The sequence below is a fragment of the Canis aureus genome, chromosome 12 (genome assembly GCF_053574225.1).
Source record: "Canis aureus isolate CA01 chromosome 12, VMU_Caureus_v.1.0, whole genome shotgun sequence".
Classification (NCBI taxonomy): domain Eukaryota; kingdom Metazoa; phylum Chordata; class Mammalia; order Carnivora; family Canidae; genus Canis; species Canis aureus.
The window spans coordinates 17,068,646-17,093,024 of record NC_135622.1 but is presented as its reverse complement, the minus strand read 5'-3'; the positions used below and the strand labels follow the sequence as shown (position 1 = coordinate 17,093,024).

The 24,379-nt window shown below is 35.9% G+C and overlaps 1 protein-coding gene across 11 annotated transcripts in view; it reads left to right on the top strand.

Annotated features, from left to right (window-relative positions):
* Positions 1 to 24,379, top strand: part of GCFC2 (GC-rich sequence DNA-binding factor 2) — a 48,611-nt gene that overhangs the window by 11,980 nt on the left and 12,252 nt on the right. For 4 of the 11 annotated variants that reach the window (XM_077843043.1, XM_077843042.1, XM_077843044.1 and 1 more), the window contains 8 exons: positions 2,936 to 3,051; positions 7,900 to 8,086; positions 10,467 to 10,590; positions 11,542 to 11,623; positions 12,119 to 12,231; positions 13,183 to 13,382; positions 15,444 to 15,594; positions 19,306 to 19,427. In XM_077843043.1, coding sequence (XP_077699169.1) covers positions 2,936 to 3,051; positions 7,900 to 8,086; positions 10,467 to 10,590; positions 11,542 to 11,623; positions 12,119 to 12,231; positions 13,183 to 13,382; positions 15,444 to 15,594; positions 19,306 to 19,427 — 1,095 coding nt within the window. Of the gene's footprint in view, positions 1 to 1,184; positions 1,250 to 2,935; positions 3,052 to 6,060; positions 6,243 to 7,899; positions 8,087 to 10,466; positions 10,591 to 11,541; positions 11,660 to 12,118; positions 12,232 to 13,182; positions 13,383 to 15,443; positions 15,595 to 19,305; positions 19,428 to 24,379 lie in introns of those variants that run through there. The other 7 variants (XR_013349104.1, XM_077843046.1, XM_077843047.1 and 4 more) reach the window with 7 other exon arrangements.

Here is a 24,379-nt window from a genome sequence, read left to right as displayed (position 1 = left end):
GAATCAAATTGTTCACTGTCATTCTCACCTCCTTTCCAAATTGATTTTCAGTCACTACTTCCTTTTTATCATATCCACCAAGAACCCACCTTCACTAATAAGACTCCACCAAAGGACTCTAGGACGATCTAATGTTGCAACTGTGAACAAATTAAAACTAGTAGTCCAACAAATGATGAATATGTATTTCCCTAAAATATTTATATTTAAAATATTTCATAGCATCCTTTTGAGTTCATTGGGATGCCTTAGCCTGTAATTTCAGAACCACAGTATGCATTACAATTTCAAATTCTGGTTTTTTTCTTGACATGTTATAAATATTTTCCCCTATTTCTATTACATAGTTTTAATAGTGACTAATTTTTTAAACTGTAAATATTTATTAGAGTCAGTGAATCATAATTTCTTAGCCATTCCTCCTGTTGGCAAACATTTTAGGTTATTAACAATCTGAATTTTTTTTCCATTATTAATAAGAATAGATGGGGTGCCTGGCTGGCTCAGTCGGAGCATCTGACTCCTGATCTCAAGATTGTGAGTTTGAGCCCCTTGTTGGGTGTAGAGATTACTTAAATAAAACTTTAAAAGAAATAATAAGAATTGGTAAATATTTGCTTGCCCTTTTTTCCTTCCTTTTTTTCTCTCTTGTTCAGATGTATGTTGAAGGATACTTAGGATAATGGCGAAGAGTGGTATTACAAATAAAGGACATGAACATTTCTATGGCATTACTGCATTTTTCCATATTGCTTTCTAAAGAAAATTTAGATCAATCTGTAATACCACTGATATTATGAGAATGTTTCATTGCAGTCTTGGCAGCTTAGGTGCAGGATTAGTTGCACCTAAAAAATGGAATCTCAGACTATTTGATTTGCATTTTTTATTATTAACTGTGGGTGCATTTACTGGTTTCTTTATTGAAAATCTACCACATGCCACTGTATTCGTTTCTTATGACTATTGTAACAACCACAAACATTGTGATTTAAAACACAGAACTTTATTTTCTCACACTTCAAAAGGTCAGAAACCCAAAATCCAGGTGTTAATAGGGCTATACTCCTTCCAAAAGCTCTAGAGGATAATCTATTCCTTGACTGTTCTAGCTTGTGGTAGCTGTTGGCACATAGCTACTCCTCTCTCTGCTCCATCTTCATATCTCTTTTTTTGCGCCCCAGAATGCCCTCTCCTTCTCTTACGAGGATATGTGTATTGTATTTGGGACTCATCTGGATAATCCAGGGTAAGCCCCTTCTCCAAATCCTTAATCACATCTTTTGCCATGTAAGGTAAAATTCACAGGTTTGGGAGGTAAGGACATAAACTTATCATTTTGGGATCACCATTCTGCCACTATCCCACTTAACAATAATAGACCCTACTATGTACAATCTTTATAGGGGAGAGACAGCCAAACAAAATAATTGTAGTGAAATCTTAGAGGTTCTTTGACAGAACTATGTACAGCGTCCTGAGATGGCACATAGAAGTAAGTGGTAGGTTTTATAGGTGAATAGGGAGATTTGGTAAAGCCTCTGCAGAAGTCAGTCCTATTTGGATGGGTCTTAGAAAGATGTGTATAATGTAAGGGATTTGAGAGCAGATATCTGGATGTAAAGACATAAGATTTGAAACAGCCTGGCTGGTTTGAAGATTTGCAGGTGTGATTAGAGATGAATGGGAGAATTGGTTAAGAATTAATATGAAAGGGGCACCTGTGTGGCTCAGTGGTTGAGCATCTGCCTTTGGCTCAGGTGGTCCTGGGATCGACCCACATCAGGCTCCCCAAGAGGAGCCTGCTATTCCCTCTGCCTATGTCTCTGTCTCTCTTTCTGTGCCTCTCATGAATGAATGAATGACTAAATAAATAAACAAACAATTTTTAAAAATAAGGAATTAATATGAGAAATGATGATGCCTTATGGAAAATATAAGAAGGATAGTTAAGCCACTGATTTGGCTAATTATCTGGTCCACTTCTTTGCATGTCTGTGTCTAAAACATACTCTTCAGAACTCTTTCAGCATTCTAAGGTGGTAGTGATAAACTACGATTAGCCAGAGGACAATAATATGAAATGTTATAAGATGTACTAGTTAGTACATCTGGGAATAGAATATGGTCCTTGACTAGTAATAGAAAACCGATATAACAGTAGCTTAAACAGAACTAAAAGCTTTACCTATATACCCTTCAGAAGACTTTCATTTACTTTTCTTTGACTGGACTAGAGTTAGGTGGATACTTCTATGATGGAGAACATAATTTTCTGAGAGTACATTAGGTCATAAACAAAAGTAGCTTTAAAAACACTGAGAAAGGGATCCCTGGGTGGCACAGCGGTTTGACGCCTGCCTTTGGCCCAGGGCGCGATCCTGGAGACCCGGGGTCGAATCCCACGTCGGGCTCCCGGTGCATGGAGCCCGCTTCTCCCTCTGCCTATGTCTCTGCCTCTCTCTCTCTCTCTGTGACTATCATAAATAAATAAAAAAATAAATAAATAAAAAATTAAAACACTGAGAAGCAAGCTTTTGTGAAAAGATTTTGTAATTTGCTTCTTGCATGTAATTTTAAAATTATATATTTCGTTTTTTGTTTTGTTTTTATTTTTGAGAGAGAGTAAGGGGGGGCATGGAAAGGGAGAGAATCTTAAGCAGATACCACCCTGAGCCTGAAGCAAGGCTCAATGTCATGACCTGTGCCAAAAATCGAGAGTCAGATGCTGAACCAACTGAGCCAACCAAGCACCCCTAAAGTTCTGTATCTTAAAACAGAAAATTATAAAAACATTTTATTGTAACTATTAAAAACATCAAAGGCATGGAATTTAGATCTGGTGAGAAATTGAAATACCCAGTTTGCTTTTGTGCTATTAATATTTATAAGATTAATGAGTCTTTTAAAACAATACAAATTTTCATATTTTTAGGGACGAGACCTAGATCTTTCCTACAGCAGTAAACCTCAAACACTAAAGAAGTTTGATACTTCAATTTCATTTCCACCAGTAAATTTAGAAATTATAAAGAAACAATTAAATACCAGGTAAGTAATACTGATTTTAAAATACATTTGTCCTAAACATTTAATAGTAAAAAAAGCACTGTGTTCTTAATTCAGTACAAATATTAATATTAAATAGATTTGTAGGGAAAAAAATATCATCACCTGTGTTACCACACTAACACAACTGATTTTCTTTTCTGTATGTCTTTTTAGTCTTTATAATAGATACATGCTCCATGGTTGAAATCTGTAAATAATCCAGTTTTGCTTTTTTTCTTAATATTTTTATAAGCCTTTATCTGCATTGTTAGCCTTAATTTTTAAAAGTAGTAAGTTGGGAGTGATGGCAGTAAGATGCCATAGTCGGAAGCCTCAGACCTCATTTCCCTTTAGAGACACTAATTTAATATACAGTCCAAAAAACCTTCCAGAAACCAGTTAGAAAGTTACACTGTGCAAGGCAAACTCAAAGCCAAGGATATCCACCTGTAATGGGTAAGAAAAGCCATTTCATTTTAACTGCATCAACCATTCTTACAAGCCCACACTACTTGTGAGACTGAAAGAGCTCAACTCACATCTTCTCCATTGAGAGGGAAAAAAAGAAAAGTAGAACATACCTCCAGTGTTTTGGCTTTTGGAGGGACTGCTTGAGGGACTGTTTCTGCTTCATCTGTCTCAGAGCTATAATAAGGAACTGTTATACCTTAGATGACTTGGGGCCCCAGAGAGCTAAAGACCACTCAGTTGTGGCAGAGCCAGAAAGCCTACCATACTGCAGACAAACACCAGAGGGAGCAAGAGACTATGAATGCCTAAAGAAGAATCCCATGATGTCTCTAATAGGGAAATTTAATATAGAAGCCCATAAAAGATTTGAAGAGACTCCCCCTGTTCCTCAGATCTCTAGCCAGGCTGATGGGTGATGTCCCTCCCCTCTATGAAACTATTTCCCTTAAGTACATTTTCAAATGCATAAGACAACAACAGAAAATACCAAGAGACATAAAGAAACAGGAAAACCTGGTCCAACCAAAGGAGCAAGATAAATCTCCAGCACCATCTCTAAAGAAACAGATCTGTGAATTACTTGACAAACAATTCAGAATAATCTACTTATAGAAGCTGAAAGTGCTATAAGAGCATACACACAACTAAACAAAATCAGGGAAACAATACATGAACAAAGTGGAAATATCAGCAAAGAAAAACTGGAAAAGAACCAGAGATTCTGGAGCTAAACAATATACACTAAATTGTAATAAATATATACTATATTGTAATAACACAATAAGCGGCTGAAAACTTTAGTAGAGAGGATTAGCAACCTGTTTGATCAAACAGAAGAAAGAAGCAATGACTTCAAAGACGGTCATTTGAAATTATCAAAGAAGATGAAGAAAAGCGAAGGCTAAGGGGCCTGACATACTGTATATGTCAAGCAGAATAACATATACATTATGGAATTCCAAGTAGGAGAAGAGAGAGTGGGGCAGGGAATTATCTGAAAATAAGTTCAAAAACTTACCAATTTGAGGAAGAAAATAGACATGCAGTTTTAAGCTCAAAAAGATTATAAGAAGGATGCACCCAGGGAAGCTCACACTGAGACACATAATCAAACTTCCAAAAGACAGAAAGAGAATGTTGAAAGCAAAAAGACAAAAGCACCTTATCAGATACTAGGGAACCCCATAAGATTATTAGTAGATTTCTCTATAGAAATATTATAGGCCAGAAGGAGTAGGATGATGTATAAAAAGTGCTGAAAGAAACTCCCAGCCAAGACTATTATAATCAATATAATTGTCCTTTAAAAATCAAGGCGAAATAAAGACCTCAGACAAAGCTGAGGGTGTTCATTATCATTAGACCTGCCTTACAAAAATTGCTATTAAAAGTCCTTGAAAAAGGACTGAAAATGGTTGAAATGAAAGAAAGCCAGCCAGTAACATGAAGCATATGAAAATACAAGGCTGGCTGGCACATCAATAGAGCTTTCAACTCTTGATCTGTGGGTTGTGATTTCAAGCCCCACATTGGGTGTAGACTTTACTTAAAAGTAATAAACTAAATTTCTGACACAGCCTTGGTGTGTGTGTGTGTGTGTGTGTGTGTGTGTGTATAAAGCTATGGTAAACATAAATATATAAACAAATAGCTATTCATGTACTATTGTAAGATTGATGTGAAAATCACTTTTAGTTTAGGTATAGAATTTAAAAGATAAAAACTGTGACACTGTTATTGAATACAAAATTTTAAGATGTGATTTGTGACATCAATAACAAGTGGAGGAAATATGAAGGAATAAGTAGAATTTTTTTGTATGTAGTTGAAGTTATCAGCATAAAATAGATTATTAGAACTATGTTTTTTGTGATTCCTATGATAAACACACAAAACTTATAGAAGATGCACAGAAGAAAATGAGAAAAGACTAAGGGCATGTGTCTACAAAAAAAAATCAACAAAATACGGTAGCAAGAGAAGAAAAGGCAGAAAATGCAAGACAGAAAATTTACAAAATGGCAATAACAAGATCTTCTTGTATTAGTATTACCTTAAATACAAAAAGATTAAACTGTTATTAAATGACGTAGAGTGGGTAAAAAAATAAGATCCTGTCGCAAGAGACAGGATATATGCTGTCGCAAGAGACTCATTTAGATTTAAGAATACATATAGACTGAAAGTGAAAGGATTGAAAATAGTAAACTAAAGAGCAGTAGTGGCTTAATTAAGAACTGTTATAAGGGGGACGCCTGGGTGGCTCAGTGTTTGAGCTGTCTTCAGCTCAGGGCAGGATCCCTGAATCTGGGATTGAGTCCCACATTGGGCTCCCTGCGAGGAGCCTGCTTCTCCCTCTGCCTCTGTCTCTGCCCCTCTCTCTCTCTCTCTCTGTCTCTCTCGTGAATAAATAAATAAATATTTTTTAAAAAAACTATTATAAGTGACAGAATGACATTATGGCTTATATAAAGAGATCAATTTATCAGAAATACTAACAGTAAACTATTATAAATATATATGCATCTGATATTACAGCATCTATATAAAGCAAGTATTGACAGCTGAAGAGAGAAATAGCAATATTATAATGAATAGTATGAGTCTTCAGTATCCTACTATCTATAATGGATGGAACATCAGATGGAAAATCAATGAGGAAACAGTGATCTTGAACAAAACAGACCTAACCAGAATATTCCACCCAACAGGAGCAGAAGGTACATTCTTTTCAAGCACATGTGGAATACTCTTCAGGATAGACCAAATGTGAAATAACAGAAAAGCCTTAACAAATTTCAGACTGAAGTAATACCAAGTATCTTTTCCAAACACAGTGGAATGATGATGTTCATAGAGAACATTTCTGTTGCTTTTTTTTTTTAATACTTGGGAATTTATTTTCTAATATATGGTAATAGGTTCCAAATTTTCTTTCTCTGTATCTTTTGTGTAAATCAGCTTTAAAGTAGCTTCATTCCATAATCATATTGCAGCTAAAATATATTGGTCATAGTGGTTCATTTAAATGGTTTGACATAGAAAAGGACATTATATTGCATTGTGAAGTACTTTATAGCATTTTATATCATATAGTGAAGTAAATATAAAAATTTTTAGATGTACCAGTTTTAGATATTAGGCTATCTATACTTAGGGAGTTAGAAAACTACCAGCCTACTGCCTGTTTTTGTAAATAAAGTTTTATTGTCACACAGCCATACTTGAGCATTTATGTATTGTCTGTGCGTGCTTTAGTGCTACACCACACAATTGAGTTCATAGCAATAGGAACTATTAACTCCAAACCCTAAAATACTATCTGGATCTTTACAGGAAAAACTTGCCACGCTGTGTTCCAGATCATTGTTTTTCAGTACTGATGTTAAATGATGAAGATTGCCTTGATTCAAGACTATTTTTGTAGTAACCTCACTATTATTTACTATCTTTCTGAAAGTCCTTAATTGGAAGAAAAGAGCTAGAATTCACAGATTGCATCTAAAATTGCATATAACGTGGGACTTGGGTTTTTTTGTTTTTTGGCTTTTTTTGAAATTTTATTTGAGACCGTTGTCTTACATGAATTATAGAATAGGAAAAAGGTAGCAGGCCACTGTTAGAGATTAGCATTTCACTTTATCTGGATAGATTTTATTTTTAACTTTAGTGTATTTTTAAAAAAATATTTACTTGAGAGAGAATGCACAAGAGCAGGGAACAGGGCAGAGGGAGGAGAGAGAAAATCCCAAGCAGACTCTACTGAGCATGGAACCCAACACAAGCGTCGATCCCATGACCCTGAGATGAAGACCTGAGCCAAAATCAAGTCAGATGCCCAACCGAGCTGCCCCTATTTAATTTTTTTAATTAACTGAGGTTTTTATTCTAAAAAGAAATTACGTTTTCATGGTCTAAAGACTAAAGTTAAAAATCAAACACTATAGGGGGATCCCTGGGTGGCTCAGCGGTTTAGTGCCTGCCTTCGGCCCAGGGCGTGATCTGGCGTGATCGTGGAGTCCCGGGATCGAGTCCCGCATCAGGCTCTGTGCCTGGAGCCTGCCCCGTCCCCTCTCTGTCTCTCAAAACTAAATAAATAAAATCTTTAAAAATAAATAAAATTACCCTCTGATTAACTCAAGCACCTAAAAACTTCTAAATGTCCTTTCCTACCTTTTCCCCTGAGACCTTTCTCATTATGATACTCTCTTGTGTGCAGCAAGTCTCATAAACCCAGGTTTATGTGATTGTCCATTTCCTTGGTGGTGTCTGTAAGGTAGTTTTGAAAAAAATTTCATCAGACTGTTACTTACTGTAGTAGAAATAAAAGTTGGAAAAACAAAGCAGTTTTCATTTTTCTTTGTTTTGTTTACTTAGATTAACATTGCTACAGGATACTCACCGCTCACACCTGAGGGAATATGAAAAATACATACAAGATGTCAAGAGCTCAAAGAGTACCATCCAGAACCTAGAGAATTCATCAACTCAAGCTCTAAATTTTAAATTCTATAAAAGCATGAAAGTTTATGTGGAAAATTTAATTGACTGTCTTAATGAAAAGGTAACATGGTTATAAATATATTTCCTTTTTATAAAGAAATCCCCTTACCGTAAGATATATAAGTAAATCTCACAACTAAATACTTTCCTCTACTGTTTTCTTACACATTTTTGACATACTGTGACATTAAGGATCCCCTTAATGTTGGGCAGTTAGGGGTTTTTTGCAATTATTTTGGTATTACAAAGTTTTGTATATTAAATTATGTTAAAATTCCATCTAAGAAAAATTCCTAAAAGGAGATAGGAAATCAAAGTGTTTAAATGTCTTTGAGGCTTGTGAAACATTGCTTAATTATTCACCAGAAAGATTATATTAGTTTTATTTTTAGCTTATTTCGTTTAAAAAATGGGTTGTTTTTACATACTTATTTGGTGGGTTTTTTTCATTTTATTTTTTCCTTTTTTTTTTTTTTTTTTTTACTGAAATTCAATGAATTAACCTATAGTATGTTATTAGTTTCAGAGATAGAGGTCAGTGATTTATCAGTCTTATATAACACCCAGTGCTTATTATAGCACGTGCCCTCCTTTAATGCCCATCACCCAGTTACCCCATCCCTCCACCCATTTCCCTGCCCACAGCAACACTCAGTTTTCTATGATTAAGAGACTCTTAAAAAAAAAAAAAAAAAAAAAGAGAGAGACTCTTATGGTTTCATTTTATATATCTCAAAACAGTCCTTTGTTTCATTAACATATGTAGTCTTATTTCTTGCAAATTATTTGTCTCTCTGTTATCCTTTTAGTTCAGTGTTTTTCCTCTTTTTTCCTTCTATGGTAAAAATTGCTTACTATTTAAAATTTTTACTGTTTTATCCTACTTCATGTAGATAAACTTAGAGTTTGTCTTTTGATTTCACTTTTTTTTTGATATCCTGATGTTTTGAAATCTTTGTATTAATCAGTGAATCATTCCTTTTTATAATTTCAGGTTTTGTTTTGTACGTACTAAGTCCTTACATTGGGGTCTTGAGTTGATCTTTTTTTTTTTTTTAATGAGTCATTTAAAAAAATACATTCAGCTTTCTTCACTGCTTTCATTTACATTTAAAATACTATCAAACAATTGGATTTTTTTTTCTCTCCTCTTTTTTTAAGTTGTCTACCTTTTACTGTCCCTTGGTAGTTACTTTCTGAAGTATTTATTACAATACAGCTTTCTTTATTGATCCTTGAAGAATTACTCTGTTAAAGTCTCTCACCCAGGATCCCTGGGTGGCGCAGCGATTTGGCACCTGCCTTTGGTCCAGGGCGTGATCCTGGAGACCTGGGATCGAATCCCACACACATCAGGCTCCCGGTGCATGGAGCCTGCTTCTCCCTCTGCCTATGTCTCTGCCTCTCTCTCTCTCTCTCTCTCTCTCTCTCTCTCTATGACTATCATAAATAAATTAAAAAAAAAAAAAAGTCTCTCACCCTACACATTGATATATCCATGGTAGCTACTATGGAACATCTTTGAAGTGAGGGGATTGTTGCCCAAGAAATATAAGAATGCTGATTTTATTTTATTTTTTTAAGATTTTATGTATTCATGAGAGACAGAGAGAGGCAGAAACCTAGGCAGAGAGAGAAGCAGCTCCCTTTAGGGAGCCTGATATGGAACTCAATCCCAGGACCCCTGGGATCATGATCTGAGCCCAAGGCAGATGCTCAACCACTATACCACCTAGGCGCCCCAAGAATGTTGATTTTATTTTTATTTTATTTATTTATTTTTAAAGATTTTATTTATTTATTCATAGAGACACAGAGAGAGAGAGAGAGAGAGAGAGGCAGAGACACAGGCAGAGGGAGAAGCGGGCTCCATGCAGGGAGCCTGACGTGGGACTCAATCCCTGGTCTCCAGGATCACACCCCAGGCTGCAGGCGGTGCTAAACCGCTGCGCCACGGGGCCTGCCCAAGAATGTTGATTTTAAATAATCAGTTATTTCTGCTTCACAGGTTTCTTTTTTACTTGTCTGGTTAGGTCTCTTCCGTTCTCTGTTTTTTTTAATTTATCAGTTTCGTCAAGTGCCCTCTTACAGTCTCCCCCCCCCTCAGCTTATGAAAAATGGCTGAACTCCTCATTTTCTCTTGCTCTTTGTATCTCAAATAAAGAACCCTATTATCTATCCATTCTTATCCATGTTCCTGACTTCAGCCCATTTGCTTTCATTATTATATTTATTACTGTTTTAGTATAGTTGATTTCCTGGTTTTTATGAATATTAAAAGTGTTGGCAGCCACATCTGTATCTCACAATTCTTTTTAATTAAAATGTTGTAGTATTGAAAATGCTCCTTTATACAAAGGAATTGAGCATATACATACGCTTATGTATTTTTTATAATTCATTATTGATAACCTACAAAATGTTACTTATGTGTTTTTCAGATTATCAGCATCCAAGAAATAGAATCATCCATGCATGCACTTCTTTTAAAACAAGCCATGACCTTTATGAAACGCAGGCAAGATGAACTAAAATGTGAATCAACGCATTTACAACAGTTATCACGTTAGTGTATTTCGTGTTCAGTATGATTTATCGTTAAGCTGAATTATCAGCTGGGGAATATAAATATTTGTATTCTGTATAAAAAATGTTTTTTGCATATCTTCTCACTAACCTTTCACCTACCATTTTTAAAAACCTCAAAATATGTAGAGCCAGGGCTTTAGAATGTCTTGAATTAAGTCTAAGACAAAAAAAATAAAAATAACTTCTAATCATTTTAGTATTTGAGACAGAATATATGGTCAGATAATGACTATTTTGAGATGAGTTGACATAAATCTATAGGCCGTGTCAGAAATGTAACTTAATAAAGATTTCATGGCCCTCCCACAGATTAGTTATGGAAGTTAAAAACATTTTGGTAGGTTTCAGTAGAGAATCATCTGTAAAATCTCAAGATTCGGATTTAAAAAAAAAATAGATTTGGATTTTAGTTCTCACACTGGTTTTGTATTTTCAGAGATGCCTTCCTTTGATTAAAGTGCTGTCCAGGGAATAGTGAAAGATGGGATCGTAACCAAATAGCTGATTAAAGCAAAGTGACTTTCAAACACATGACCTATAATTATAAATTATGGTATATACTGAAGTAAAACGTAGTATGAATAAGATTGGTAATGCAAATTTAACAATTCAGGCACAGAAAAAAAACTGGTAAAAAGTACTAAAAAAAAATGCGAAAAAGAAACTTGGTAGAATTTTGTTAGTGTTCTCAAGTGCTGAACTATATTCACTAGCCAAGGTGTCAGGCTAGCAAACTCAATGCCTTTTAATATTATGGTTGGGAGCTAACATTGAAATTTCATTGCATGATGAAATATGCAATTCAGTCGTATTAAGTGTGTTTATATACACTTGTATGTATATATACCCAAGATATAACTTTGGTTTCAAAGTGTCTTTATTTCTTTTAAGAATTTGCAGTATGAAATCAATTTTATTCATTAACAGGCAAAGCTGAGACATCAACAAATGAAAGCGTGGCTATAGATGAAAAAACTCAATGGATTTTAGAAGAGATTGAATCTCGAAGGTAGCTATATAAAGTGAAGACTTAAAGCATCATTGAGCAAGTATTTTTTGCTACTTAAATATAGTTAACCCATATGATATAATTAACCATAACTGAACATTAGTTTGTGAGGATGACGTAAAACCAAGATTTAGTTAAACAGTCCTAAACCCCAGCGTTTAAAGACACACTGGTGTATTAGGTCAGTCAGAAGGAACAGGTAAATGGTATTTCTTGGTCTGGGAATTTTTTGTAACTAGCAGCCACCCGTTATTATATTGTTACCCCCTCTTTAAAGTCTGTGTAGCCCATGAGAATGTCCTATAAGAAAAAGAGGGAGAACTACCAGTTAAGATTAATCAAGCTAAAATGCCAAAAATATTAACATAAAATTGTGTGCTAATAAGGTGGTTTATATTCTGAGCATTTTAAATAAATGGTGACTCCTGCTTTTTGTTTTAAAGCATTTCTTTTCAACAGGAACTGTTTTTGTTTTCGGTTTATTGCAAAACATAGGTCACGAAGAAGACAAGCAAGGGCACTTTGTGGGAATTGTGATCACCAGGAAGGGACATCTAGTGATGATGAACTGTCTTCAGAAGACATGATTGACTTCCAAGAAACCCAAGGTTAGTTATCAAGTTTCTAATATGTCTTAATTTGAAATATTGAAATGGTAAGAAATACTTTACTGTAATTCCCCTTAAATACATAAAATATATAAAATAGTTGAAATTCAGGGAAAAAAGGAACACATTTTTTACCCCCTTTTTAGACTTTTCCTGGGGCACTTGGCTGGCTCAATCTGTAGAACTGACTCTTGATCATGAGCTTGGGGTCGTGAGCTAGAGCCCCATGTTGGGGGGTAGAGTTTACTCAAAAAAAAAACACTTTTTCTACTTCTGAGAAAAATGAGATAAAATGGAGGAACGTTGTGAGTATTCTACATCCTTACGGTTTTTTTCCCTCAGCCTTTCTCATCTTTTGTAAAGGAATGATGAACATTTTTAATTTCATTTCTCTGCTACAAACTCTATATTATAGTTTTCAATTGAAAACAATTACATTTAGAGGTACCTGGTTGGCTCAGGTGGTAAAGCATGTAACTCTTGATCTCAGGATTATGAGTTTGAGTCCCATGGTGGGGGTAGAGGTTACTTAAAAATTTTAATGGTATGAGAAAGTAAAATATGGTATATTTGAAAGAATGTGGGCCTTACAGTCAAATAGATGGGTTTGAAGAAGGGCTGTACTCTGTGTGATCTTAGGCAGGTCCATTGACTTCCCTGAATCTCATGTTGTTTGTTTGCTTGTTTTTTGTCTGTGAATAGGTAGTAACACCTGCCTTGTAGAGAAGATAGTTATACACTGAAATAGCAGGGACTCAATAAATGGTGGAGTTTGTTAGTGTCCCTATTGCTATTAAAGTGATTTATTTTTTTAATTTATACGTTAACATCAAAGGAAAGTTTTCAGCTCAGTTGATTACATACATAGTTGTACATGACTGTGTTTATAGAAAGCAAATAAAGTTCACAAACTTAAAATGCCCGAAACACAGAGACTCATTTTGTTTACAGGTGATATTTTACAGGACCACAAGAAGATTTTTGAAGATGTACATGATGATTTTTGTAATATCCAGCATATTTTGTTGAAATTTCAACAATGGCGAGAAAAGTATCCTGATTCTTATTATGAAGCTTTCATTAGTTTGTGCATACCGAAGCTTTTAAATCCCCTAATCCGAGTTCAGTTGATTGATTGGAATCCTCTTAAGGTATTTAAGCTTAACATAGGAAAGAAATAATTCTGCCACGGTCATTATTAAAATGCCCTTGTTATCAGTTTAGCTTTAAAATACAGTTGGAATTGATAGTGCTTTGGGATAATAGTTTGCATTCATCTTTTCTTGTTTCTTTTCTTTTTGTTTCTCCCTTTATTTTTAAGGCTGAATAGCACTAAACATCTGTCAAGGAAACACTTATTTTTTTTATCTACTTCTATGATAAATTTAAAACCATTTTTAAATGATTTAAAAATGTAAAAATAGTATTAGCTTTTTTTTTTTTTTTTAAGATTTTATTTATTTATTCATGACAGAGAGAGACAGGCAGAGAGAAGCAGACTTCATGCGGGGAGCCCAACGTGGGACTTGATCCCAGGTCTCCACGATCACACTCCAGGCTAAAAGCGGCGCTAAACCGCTGGGCCACCAGGGCTGCCCAGTATTAGCTTTTAAGAATTTTAGTGTGAGGAAATTCAACTTAGGTACCAATAGTACTGAAGTTTGGAGATAAGGTATTGGCAATAATTTGGTTTGGAAAGCTGCATTGAGGAGGGAGGATTTAAATGAGGACTGAAAAGTATAGGAGATTTAAACAGGAGACAAAAAGGAATTTTTTGTAAAGGCCCTTAAGGAGAAATCATAGTTCGGGAAGTAGAGATTGTATAGAGTTTCAGATCCTAAAGAGATAGGAACTTATTTTGGTAAATAATGGGAGGAGTCGCATTATGAAAGTAATAAAATGTTTTACAAAGTCCTAGCAGCAGGCTAACTTGGAGGGAAGGAAGATGAGAGATGGATATAATACTGAAAGGCTACTGCTGTACCCCAAGTCCAAGGTAGTGAATTCTTCGTACAGAGTGGTAGTGACAAAGGAAAGAGAAAGGGTGGATTACAGAGAAAGAGAAAAAAAACAAGAAACAGACTCATAACCATGGAGAACAAACTGATGGTTACCAGAAAGGAGGAGGAGGGGAGGGGGGTAGGGCGGGTGAAATAGGTGATAGAGATTAAAGAGTGCACTTGCTGTGATGAGCACTGGGTGATGTATGGAGGTGTTGAATTGCTATATTGTACACCTGAAACTAATACAACTGTATATTAACTGTATTAGAATTAAAATAAAGAATTAGTAAAATACTGAGAATCACCCTGACACACCACATTGAAAGGTGGCCCCAGTGTTTTGATTCTGGGTTATTAGAACAGTAGTAGTTCCATTAATAGAAATGAGGCATTTCCAGAGGGAAAAAGATTTTGAAGGAAGGTTTACTGATAGTGTGGAACATCCATGTGGATATGTCTAGTGAGGAAACAAATGAGAAAGTGAAATTGTAGGAATAGAGGAGAAACGAAGATAAAGATTTAACAACGTGAAGGAGACAGCCATATCCTTTTCTCTTTCTCTGCCCTAGTCATGCATGCCTGCCTGTTGCTGTGTTAGGTTCAGGGCCAGGCAGTATTCATAGTACAGGAACTAAGTTTATCTGTAAGAAAATGTTAAGTAGTTGGTTGAAAAGCAGCCTAGTTGTTAACCACTCAAGCTGAGTCGAGTACTCTGTTACACTTAGCAGAGATCTGTTCATTCATTGATTCCACAAATAATAATTGGCCATCTGCTACTTGTTTAGTAAGCTAAACCACCTATAAATACAAATTTGTGCCTATGAGAATTGAGGGAACCAGAAATGACTTTTGCATGAGGTAAATGATTTTTTATAAACAAATTCCATGGTTATTTTAAGTGCTATTCTTACAAATATATATTTTGTTCCCAAAAGTAATGTGTGGCAGGTTCTGAACACAGTGGACATTTTTGGAGTATTTGTCATATGAATGGTGCATAGAATGTAGTTTCTTGTCATACTGTTTAGACATCATGTATTTGTCATGTCATTCTGCCTAGTGTTGGTGGTCTAGGGCTAAATACAGGGGATTAAAATATGGAATTATTATGTTTGATTCTCAGAACAGGCAATTACTGAAAATATGATTATTTTTAAAATAAATTAATTTTTTTGATGTATTAAAATTTTTGATAATTTTATTTGTAAGTTTGATGCCATAGGTTTAAAACAGATGCCGTGGTTCACATCTATAGAAAAATTTATGGCTAACAGTGTGGAAGATTCAAAGAAGGAAGATAATTCTGATAAGAAAATCTTGCCTACTGTCATCAACAAAACAGTTATTCCACGACTTACAGGTACTGCTTTGTAATCTTGATAAAATTAAATTATTCTCTGGCGGAGTCTAGGATCAATAATTTCTGCTATATTCACAATTTTTTTCAGAAGTTTTTGAATGCAGAAATATGCAGTAAAAACCAATAAATGTAACTGAAGGTGGTTAAAAAGTGCTTCTTTGCACAAGTGATTGGCTACCAAACTGCTAGTATTTCTCTGCCGTTAGCATTTGTGACAGTAGTGTTGCTTTTATAATATCTAAGTCGTTTATTAGTGGCATACTTTCATTCCTATTCCTTTCTTTCTTTCCCTTGACTTCACCCCATTTCTGTTCATTTCTTCTTTTTTTAAAAAACATTATTACATCTTCCCCACATCTGCACTTACAATGGTGTTTGTGCTTCCTGAAGATTTGTTTCATCCGAAATTTTACTTGATCTGTTTCACCATGTCCCTGAGAATTGATTCTTATACCAAAGTCTCCAGAACTCTTAAAAGATGAAGCAACCACTTTTGTATTGCTTCTTAGCCAATTTGGCTAAGCTTTAAGGATTTTTCTCAGTGTATCTTGCAGTACAGTCATAGTTGTATTAAAAAGTTAATACTTTTACCTAGCTTTCTTAATGATAACACAGAATATGTATGCCTCATTTAAGTACTCTTCTAAAATCTCCAAATACATCACTTAAAATTAAAGTCCCTCAAATAAGTAGAATTATGAGAAATTAGTATTGTATATTTAATCTCAAGTTTTGTCCTGGACCCTCTTTTACTCTTCATGAGCCCCTTGGAAAATGTCATGCTCTCCTTTAGTGCCATCTATATCTGTGTTGTTCAGTGTGGTAACCAGTGACTAAATGTGATTATTAAAATTTTCAGCTAAGTAAAATTAAAATCCAGTTCCTCAGTCACCCTAATGACATTTTAAATACTTAATAGTCATATATATGTAGCTCATGGCTATCAGCAGTTATGATGTGTTTTTTCCATCATTCTGAAAGTTACTTTGGATAGTGCTGCTCTACATAATTTTAAATCCAAAAGAACTAGAGCAAGTCCAGATCTCTCTTACCAAAGTACTTTCTGAGTACATCTACTTGGATGCCCAATAGGCATCTCCAAGTCCACATGTGAAATCATACTTACCATCTTTGCAGCAGTTCTACTTCTCTTATGTTTTTTACCTAGAAAGGTATATCTCCATCTACCCATGTATTCAAACCAGGATTTTCAGTCATTCACTCCTCCATCTTTCTTCCCTGTACAAGCAATTGCCACATCTGGCTTGGGGTTTTTCTTTTAAAACCTATTTCATTTTTTCTGTTAGTTAACTTGTATTTTACAAGGGTCTACCCTGAGTTAGGCACTGTTGTTGCCTCAGCATATGCAGTAGTGAATAAAATAATTCCTTCTCTCCTGCAGCTTACATTCTGTGAAAAAGACAGATAATAAACAAGATAAAGAAAACCTAGAACATGTTAGTTATGAGGGCTAAGATGAAAAAGTAAGAGAAAGGATACAAATTATCAAAGAGAATTGCAATTTAAAATAGACTGGCCAGAGAAGGCCTTCTTGAGAAGGTCACAATTGAGACTCTGAAAGGAAGAAGTGGGCCTTAGGAATATCTGGGGAAATAAGACCCAAGGCAGTGGAAACAGCAAATGCAAAGGCCCCGAGGCAGGAGCCAGCCTGATTTGCTTGAAAAACAGCACATAGGCCAGTTTAGCTATAGTAGAGTGAGGATGGGTGGAGAGCAGAAAGAGATTAACAAGATGGCAAAAGCTGGGGTGCCTGGGTGGCTCAGTCAAGCGTCCAGTTCTTGGTTTCAGTTCAGGATGTGATCTCGGTCATGGGATCAAGTACTGCGTTGGGCTCCCCCACCCCATTCCCCGCAGAGTCTGCTTTAGATTCTCTCTCTCTCTCTCTCTCTCCCTGCACCCCCCTAAAAACCTTTTTAAAAGATGACAGGATCTGTGTTCTATAGGTCCTTATAATCATTTGTAAGACCTTAATTTCTTACTGTAAGTGAAAGAGTGAGAAGTAATTGGAGAGTTTGGAACAGAGAAATGATTATCTGCCTAACATTTTAATAGAATCACTGTGTTTACTGTGTTGAGAATAAACTGAATAAACTTAGAAAGCTTTTGCAGTAATCCAACAGATGATACTAGCTTAGGGTAGGGTATTAAAAGTGGAGGTGCTGAAAAGTGGTCAAATTCTGCATACATTTAAAGAGAGCACTAACAATTTGTTAATGGATTGGTTGTGTGGAGCAAAAGAGAGAGGAATCAAAAGTGACTGCATGGGTTTGGGCATGTGGAAGGACAAAGTTGCCATTTCCTGAAGTGGAAGAGACTGAGAGGACCACATTTAGGGTAAGGAGGTGTTATCAGGAGCTCAGTTTGACAAATGTTGAATTTGCGATGCCTGTTATCCAAATAGAGATGCCAATTAGGTTGTTGAATATGTGAATCTAAAGGAGAGATCCAAGTAGCAGACATAAATTCGGAATTATCAGCACATAGATACCATTTAGAGCCATAAAACTGACCTTAAATACTAAGGTATAAATGTAAATAGGAAAGAAGAGCTAAGTGACCTGAGTCCTGAGGTACTCCAGCATTTATGAATCAAAGAGATGACAGGCAGCCAGCAAAGGAGACCACAGAGGTAGGTGGGAAACCAGGAATGCTATCCTGGATGCCAAGAAAGAAATGTTTGTAAGGGTAGTTATCAACTTTCCCAATTGTTGCTGATAAATCAGATGGGGACTAGAATCAACCATCAGGTTTTGCAATGTGAAAGTCATTGCAATGGTAAGAATAGTTTAGGTAGAATGGTTGGAGATAAGGCCTAATTGAATAATTGAAATGAATTCAAGAGTTAAAAGGAGGGGAGAAATTAGAGATGGTTTTTGAAGAATTTTGTTGTAAAGTGAAGGAAAATCAGGCAGTACTAGAGGGAAAAGAAGGGTCAAGGGAGGGATTATTTTCAATATAAGGGAATAATTCTTCTAAGGCTAATGGGAAAGATCCAGTGGAAGTGATAGCAATACTGAAATTAAAAGGGTGAATTCCAGAAACAGGATCTTCCAGTAAGCCAAAAGGGTTGAGACATTTTGCACAAATAAAAGGTTGGCCTTAGCGAAGACCATAGGTGCTTCATCCATAAGAATGGAAGACAAGTTCAGAGTATGTGGGCATACATGTAGGTAAGTGTGTAGATTCTGCAGTAGTTGCTTGTCTGTTTTCCATCAGTTGAGGAAGTCATCAGCATGAGGGTGAAAGCAAAGAGAAAAAAAGTAAATAGTCGTCTAGAAGAGCTAAGTTCATATACTGAGAAGAAAAAGACATGAAATGATCATCTGGGTGAGAGGGAGGTGGAATGGGCCAGGGAAACAATATGATTGCTAGGCAGAGTGAAGGGCTTACTGGAGTTTTACCTTGATAAGTTTAAAGTGTATTTTTTTTCCTAGCCATGGTTTAGCCACATGGTTAGAGCCATTGACTCAGTGACAGGTGGATTTAACTATGGCTGTGACTGAGTTAGAAAAATTCAACAGAGCCCAAAAAGGACAAGGAAATTGATGTATGCAAATACATAATAGTAATGATTGGCATGGATTTTAAATTGTGTAGGATGGAAGTCTTTGCTAAAGGCCTCAGCTGTTTATTTGTGACAAGTAAAGCAATCTAGTAAATAAATTGTACACTACTGAAACTTTGTTTCAGACTTTGTAGAATTCATTTGGGATCCCTTGTCGACCTCACAAACAACAAGTTTAATAACAAACTGCAGAGTGATTCATGAAGAACTTTCCACTTGTGCAAATGAAGTTAGTAAAGGCAAACAGGTAATAATTTCTAGAGTTGTAAACTTCATGATTTATTTATAGGTTAATTTTGTTATCTTTGTTTACAGAAGATGCAAAAGAAATAATTACCAAAAAACAATTTGGGGAAAAATAGATTTACTTCCAATTTATAGAAACTAGGATTGAGGGGACACCTGGGTGGCTCAGTCAGTTCAGCACCTGCCTTCAGCTTAGGTCGTGATTCCAGGGTCCTGGGATCGAGCCCCACATTGGGCTCCCTGCTCATCAGAGAGTCTGCTTCTCCCTCTGCTTCTGTGCTCCCCCCATTCATGCTCTCTAACTCTGCTCTTTCTCCTTCAAATAAATAAATCTTCAAATAAATAAATGTAATGTTTAAAATAAAAAAACAAAAACCTAGGATTGATCATTCCTTCTTTATAATAATAAAAGAATATATCTTCATATTTATGAACACTAACAGGAATGGCAGTTATTATTAATTATAGGATATATGTACATATAATAAGACCCAGATTATTATTTTTATTCTTATTAGATTATTTCTTTCTGTTCAAATCCTTTACTTTCCACTAGGTCCCAGTTCATCAAATGCCACTTGAACATTTCATAGTATTTTATCTGGGATGCTCAGGGGAGGCAATGTGGTTAGTGACATGAGTGTAGGCTTTAAAGTAAGATTAAGGTTCAAATCCTAGTTCTAGGGATGCCTGGGTGGCTCAGCGGTTGAGCGTCTGCCTTTGGCTCAGGACGTGATCCCGGAGTCCTGGGATCAAGTCCCGTATTGGGCTCCCTATGGGGAGCCTGCTCCTCCCTCTGCCTGTGCCTCTGCCTCTTTCTGTGTCTCTCATGAATAAATAAAATCTTAAAAAAAAAAAAAAAAAAAACCCCAAAAACAAATCCTAGTTTTTTTGTTTGTTTGTTTTTTGTTTTTTTAAGATTTTATTTATTCACAAGAGACAGAGAGGGGGCAGAGACACAGGCAGAGGGAGGAGCAGGCTCCATGCAAGGAGCCCGCCTTAGGACTCGATCCCAGGTCTCTAGGATCACCCCCTGGACTGAAGGCAGTGCTAAACCACTGAGCCACCTGGGCTGCCCAACAAATCATAGTTCTAATTCAAGGTATTACTATGAACAAATTTCTGAGACTCAGTTTCTTCATCTGTAAAAAGAAGCTATCACCCATTTTTTTTAACAGAGCTTTCAGAACTAAGTAAGATGACACAGGTTATAAGACTTAACAGAGTGCCAAGTACAGAGCAGGAGTTAAATAAGTGTTCCTTGCCTTTCCCCCACCTCTCCCTTCTTATTTTAAATAAGTTTTTTTTTTTCTTTTTTAATGCGGCTTCATGCTCAGAGTGGAGTCCAACGTGGGGCTTGAACTCATGACCTGGAGGATCAAGATCTGAGCTGAGATCAAGAGGGAGCTTAACCGACTCAGCCACCCAGGCACCCCTTAAATAACAATTTATATACATCTTATCTCCTTTAAAATTACATGCTTCTTGAGAGCAGAATCATACAGATTTCCCCCTTCTCCCTCTTCTTACAGCTTTCCTCCTTCATAATAATCCCCAGTGCTAAAATTTAATGGTGTTCAGAATAAGAATGCGACATGCTTCCCTGCTTCTCAACTACCTTGGTCATTCTACTCTAGATGCTCTCCAGACTGACAGTCTCCCTCAATTTCCTTAAAGGTCAAAATATACTTAGTTTACTGGTTTAACTGTATAAATATACAACATTCTCATCAACAAACAGAATGATAAAAAAAGAATGCCACAATAAAAGATTTAACAAACTCCCACCAAAGCCTCTGAAAGGTCTCTCCTTATGTCTTATGTTGAGTAAAACTCAATTCTAAATCATGGTGAGATGAAAATCTATTTTATTGAACTTTTTTTTTTTTAAGTATAATTAAGCAATTATGATGGAGAGGAAGGCATTCTTCACCTCCCTCCAACAGGATAAAGACATATAACATGAAAATCATTGCAGAAATTAGAGATATTTAACTTAGAAGAAGATATACATGAAGATGCTGTATTTGAAGGAGGAATGGATTTAATCTATTTTGTTACAGAGCATAGAACCAGGATTAGTAGATAAGAGCCACAAGAAAGTAGTTATGGAATCTTATATTTGCTCTCTATATGGGATTATGTAATTATAACCTAAATATAAGCTAAATAGTGCTTTACTGTTTATTAAACACTTTCACATTGTTTCCTTTGATCTTCAGAGCCTTGTAAAATCTGTTGACTTTAATTTCATTTTACAGATGAAGAAGCTGGGGCCCATAGGGCGCTCACTTGTAAAAAGGTCGCTTGGGTACTAAGTGGTAGATCTGGCACTTCGTAGTTTGTAATAACTAAAATCTTTCAAAAGTGTTACGATTCACTCATGAAGTTTTTAGATTGGGAATTTTTGTTCTGGAAACCCTCCCACTATGAATGTTGAAAATGGGTTTTTGTGTAGATAGTAGAAGACTGGACTGCATCATTTTTCAGCTTCAACAGTGTTGGCATTTGGAGCAGATAATTATTTGCTGTGGAAAGTTGTCCTGTGCATTGTAATATGCTTAGCAGCTTCCTTGGCCTCTGACCACTAGATTCCAGTAGTGCTCCCTAGTCTTGACAACCAAAAATCTCTCCAGACATTATAATATTCCTTGGGCATAGCACAGTCACTCCTACTTAAGAGTCACTCCTACTTAAGAGTCACTGAACTACATAGCATCCGTGGCTACTAAGACAGTTTGCCTTGCCAGAGAGATCACTGTATTTTTTTCAGTGATGTGTAAGAAATTGAAGAGAATGAAAATGGTTCTAGAAGAATGGAATCAGACAGCAATAGTTCCCATTTTCAAAATGAGAAGTAAATGTTTCTGTAAGCTAATGCCTAGTTAAGAATGGTTTTGATTCTTGTTAAGATTCTAAAATAGATTATTACAGAGGGAGATTATAAACACTTGAAGTGGTGATTACTATAATCTATCACTGATAGGGTTCCTTAATGCAGGTGATTGTTTATCGAAGCAAATTTTCACATATTATCTCAGTTACTTTCATGGATGAATAAGATACTATGCAGTTAGAGTAGAAAGTGTATTTAAGTATGTTATGATTGTTCCTGTGGATCTAATGGGGAAAGATAAGCTTAGCAGTGGTACAGTTGGGTACAATAAACTGGAAGAGTATACAGAATACTGGACCAAGAGGGATGTGGCTATCTTTAGGGGGAGTCTTTTAGTATTAGATATCTTCTAAATATTGGCCCTGTTCAATATTGAACTGGATGAAGATATGTAAAATGCATGCTAATAAAATTTGCCAGTGGCACAAAGTTAGGAATTCTGCATAGACTTATGGATAGTAGAATAGTATCCAAAAAGATTTCAGACACTGACTTTCAAAATACATGATGTAAAAGAAATGTATATTATGTTCTACCCCTGTATTAAAACATTCAACTGCATAAATAAAAGATAGGAAAGAAACAGCCTTGAAGCAGCACAGGTAAATCAAAGAGGGACATAACCAACAGTAAACCCAATATGAGCTAGTTGTGTCACTTGAGTAGCAGAAAACCTAAGGGGAGTTCTTCTTTCTACTGAGTGTGTGCTGTTTTGAGTAAAAATGTTGATAAATGCTTTGCTCATAGATAAGACTTCCCTGGTTATGTTGCATATAATTCTGGATGTAAGGGTATTAATATTAAATAAATGGGAAGTGTCTAAGATGGTATGGAAAGAGAATCTAGAAAAGTGAGATATCAGTCTTCAAATCTGAAGAATTGTCATGTGGAAGGGAGATTAGATTTGTTTTATATATGATACTAAAGTAAATTAGGGAGGACCAAGGAGTGGAAGGTATAGAAGTTTGTTGCTCTAATCTAACAGTTAATAGCTGCCCAAAGTTATGGGCAGCGTCAGGAGATCATGATTCCCTGTCACTACGTGTTTTTAGGCATAGGTTGGTTGACCAGTTAGTGGAAATGTGAAAATGATATCAAGTATTTAGATTGTTAGTTTTCAGATTTTTTATCAACAGAACTTTTTTCACGTAAAATCTTACACACCCCTATACACAAACACACAAAAGCAAAGCTGCTTTTGTTGTGATGAGCACCTGCCGTCACTCTCCCTTGAAGGCCTCAATATCTGCCCAAGCCACCTAGAATTATCTCTCTGGATATAAAGAGCAGTGTAAAAACTACTAGATAAAGCTTATAAGAGTCTTTTCAAAGCAGTTTTAAAGAGTGTACAGAGTATGTGTGTGTGGTTGTTAAAACTTTACTGTTCAGAGAACTTTCCCCCCACCACCAAATAATGTATTTGAATTTTTGGAAAAGGTAATGAGCTTAGAGTTTTAAAATACATGAATTTGTTTTAAATAATTTTTTTAGAAATAATGTCAAACTTACCAAAAACTTCATGAGTAAAAATAGCATACTCATAGGCCTTTCACCCAGATTCACCTATCATTAATATTTTGCCCCATTTACTTTATTATTTGCTGTCCCATTGTATGTATACATGATGTTTCTCCTGAACACTTTGAGAGTAAATTGCATATTTGCTAAGAATAAAGGTAGTCTATTACATAACTGTTAGGTTTTCTTTTTAATGATCGACGGACAAAATTAAAGACAGCAGAGCCAGGTGGTAGGTTCAATAGTGCTTTAATGGGGAGCGCTCCCAGGAGGTTCAGTGACTGGGAGAGGAGGCCTGAGTCAGGGAAGTCAGGGAAGTCGCACCTAGGCAAACCGCAGGAGGGTTTATCTAGAGTTTTCGGCGGGAAGATGGGGGCAGGGCGGCATTCCGATTAGGGCAGGTCTTTGTAAGCTAAGTTAGGTAGGGTGGCAAGGTGGCGTTATCGGGAGGTTGCTGGCCTCGAGTTGGCCATTTTGAGGTCTGCGGTCTTGCCAACCCAACAATAACCATGGGACACTTACCATTTTTAGTAAACTTC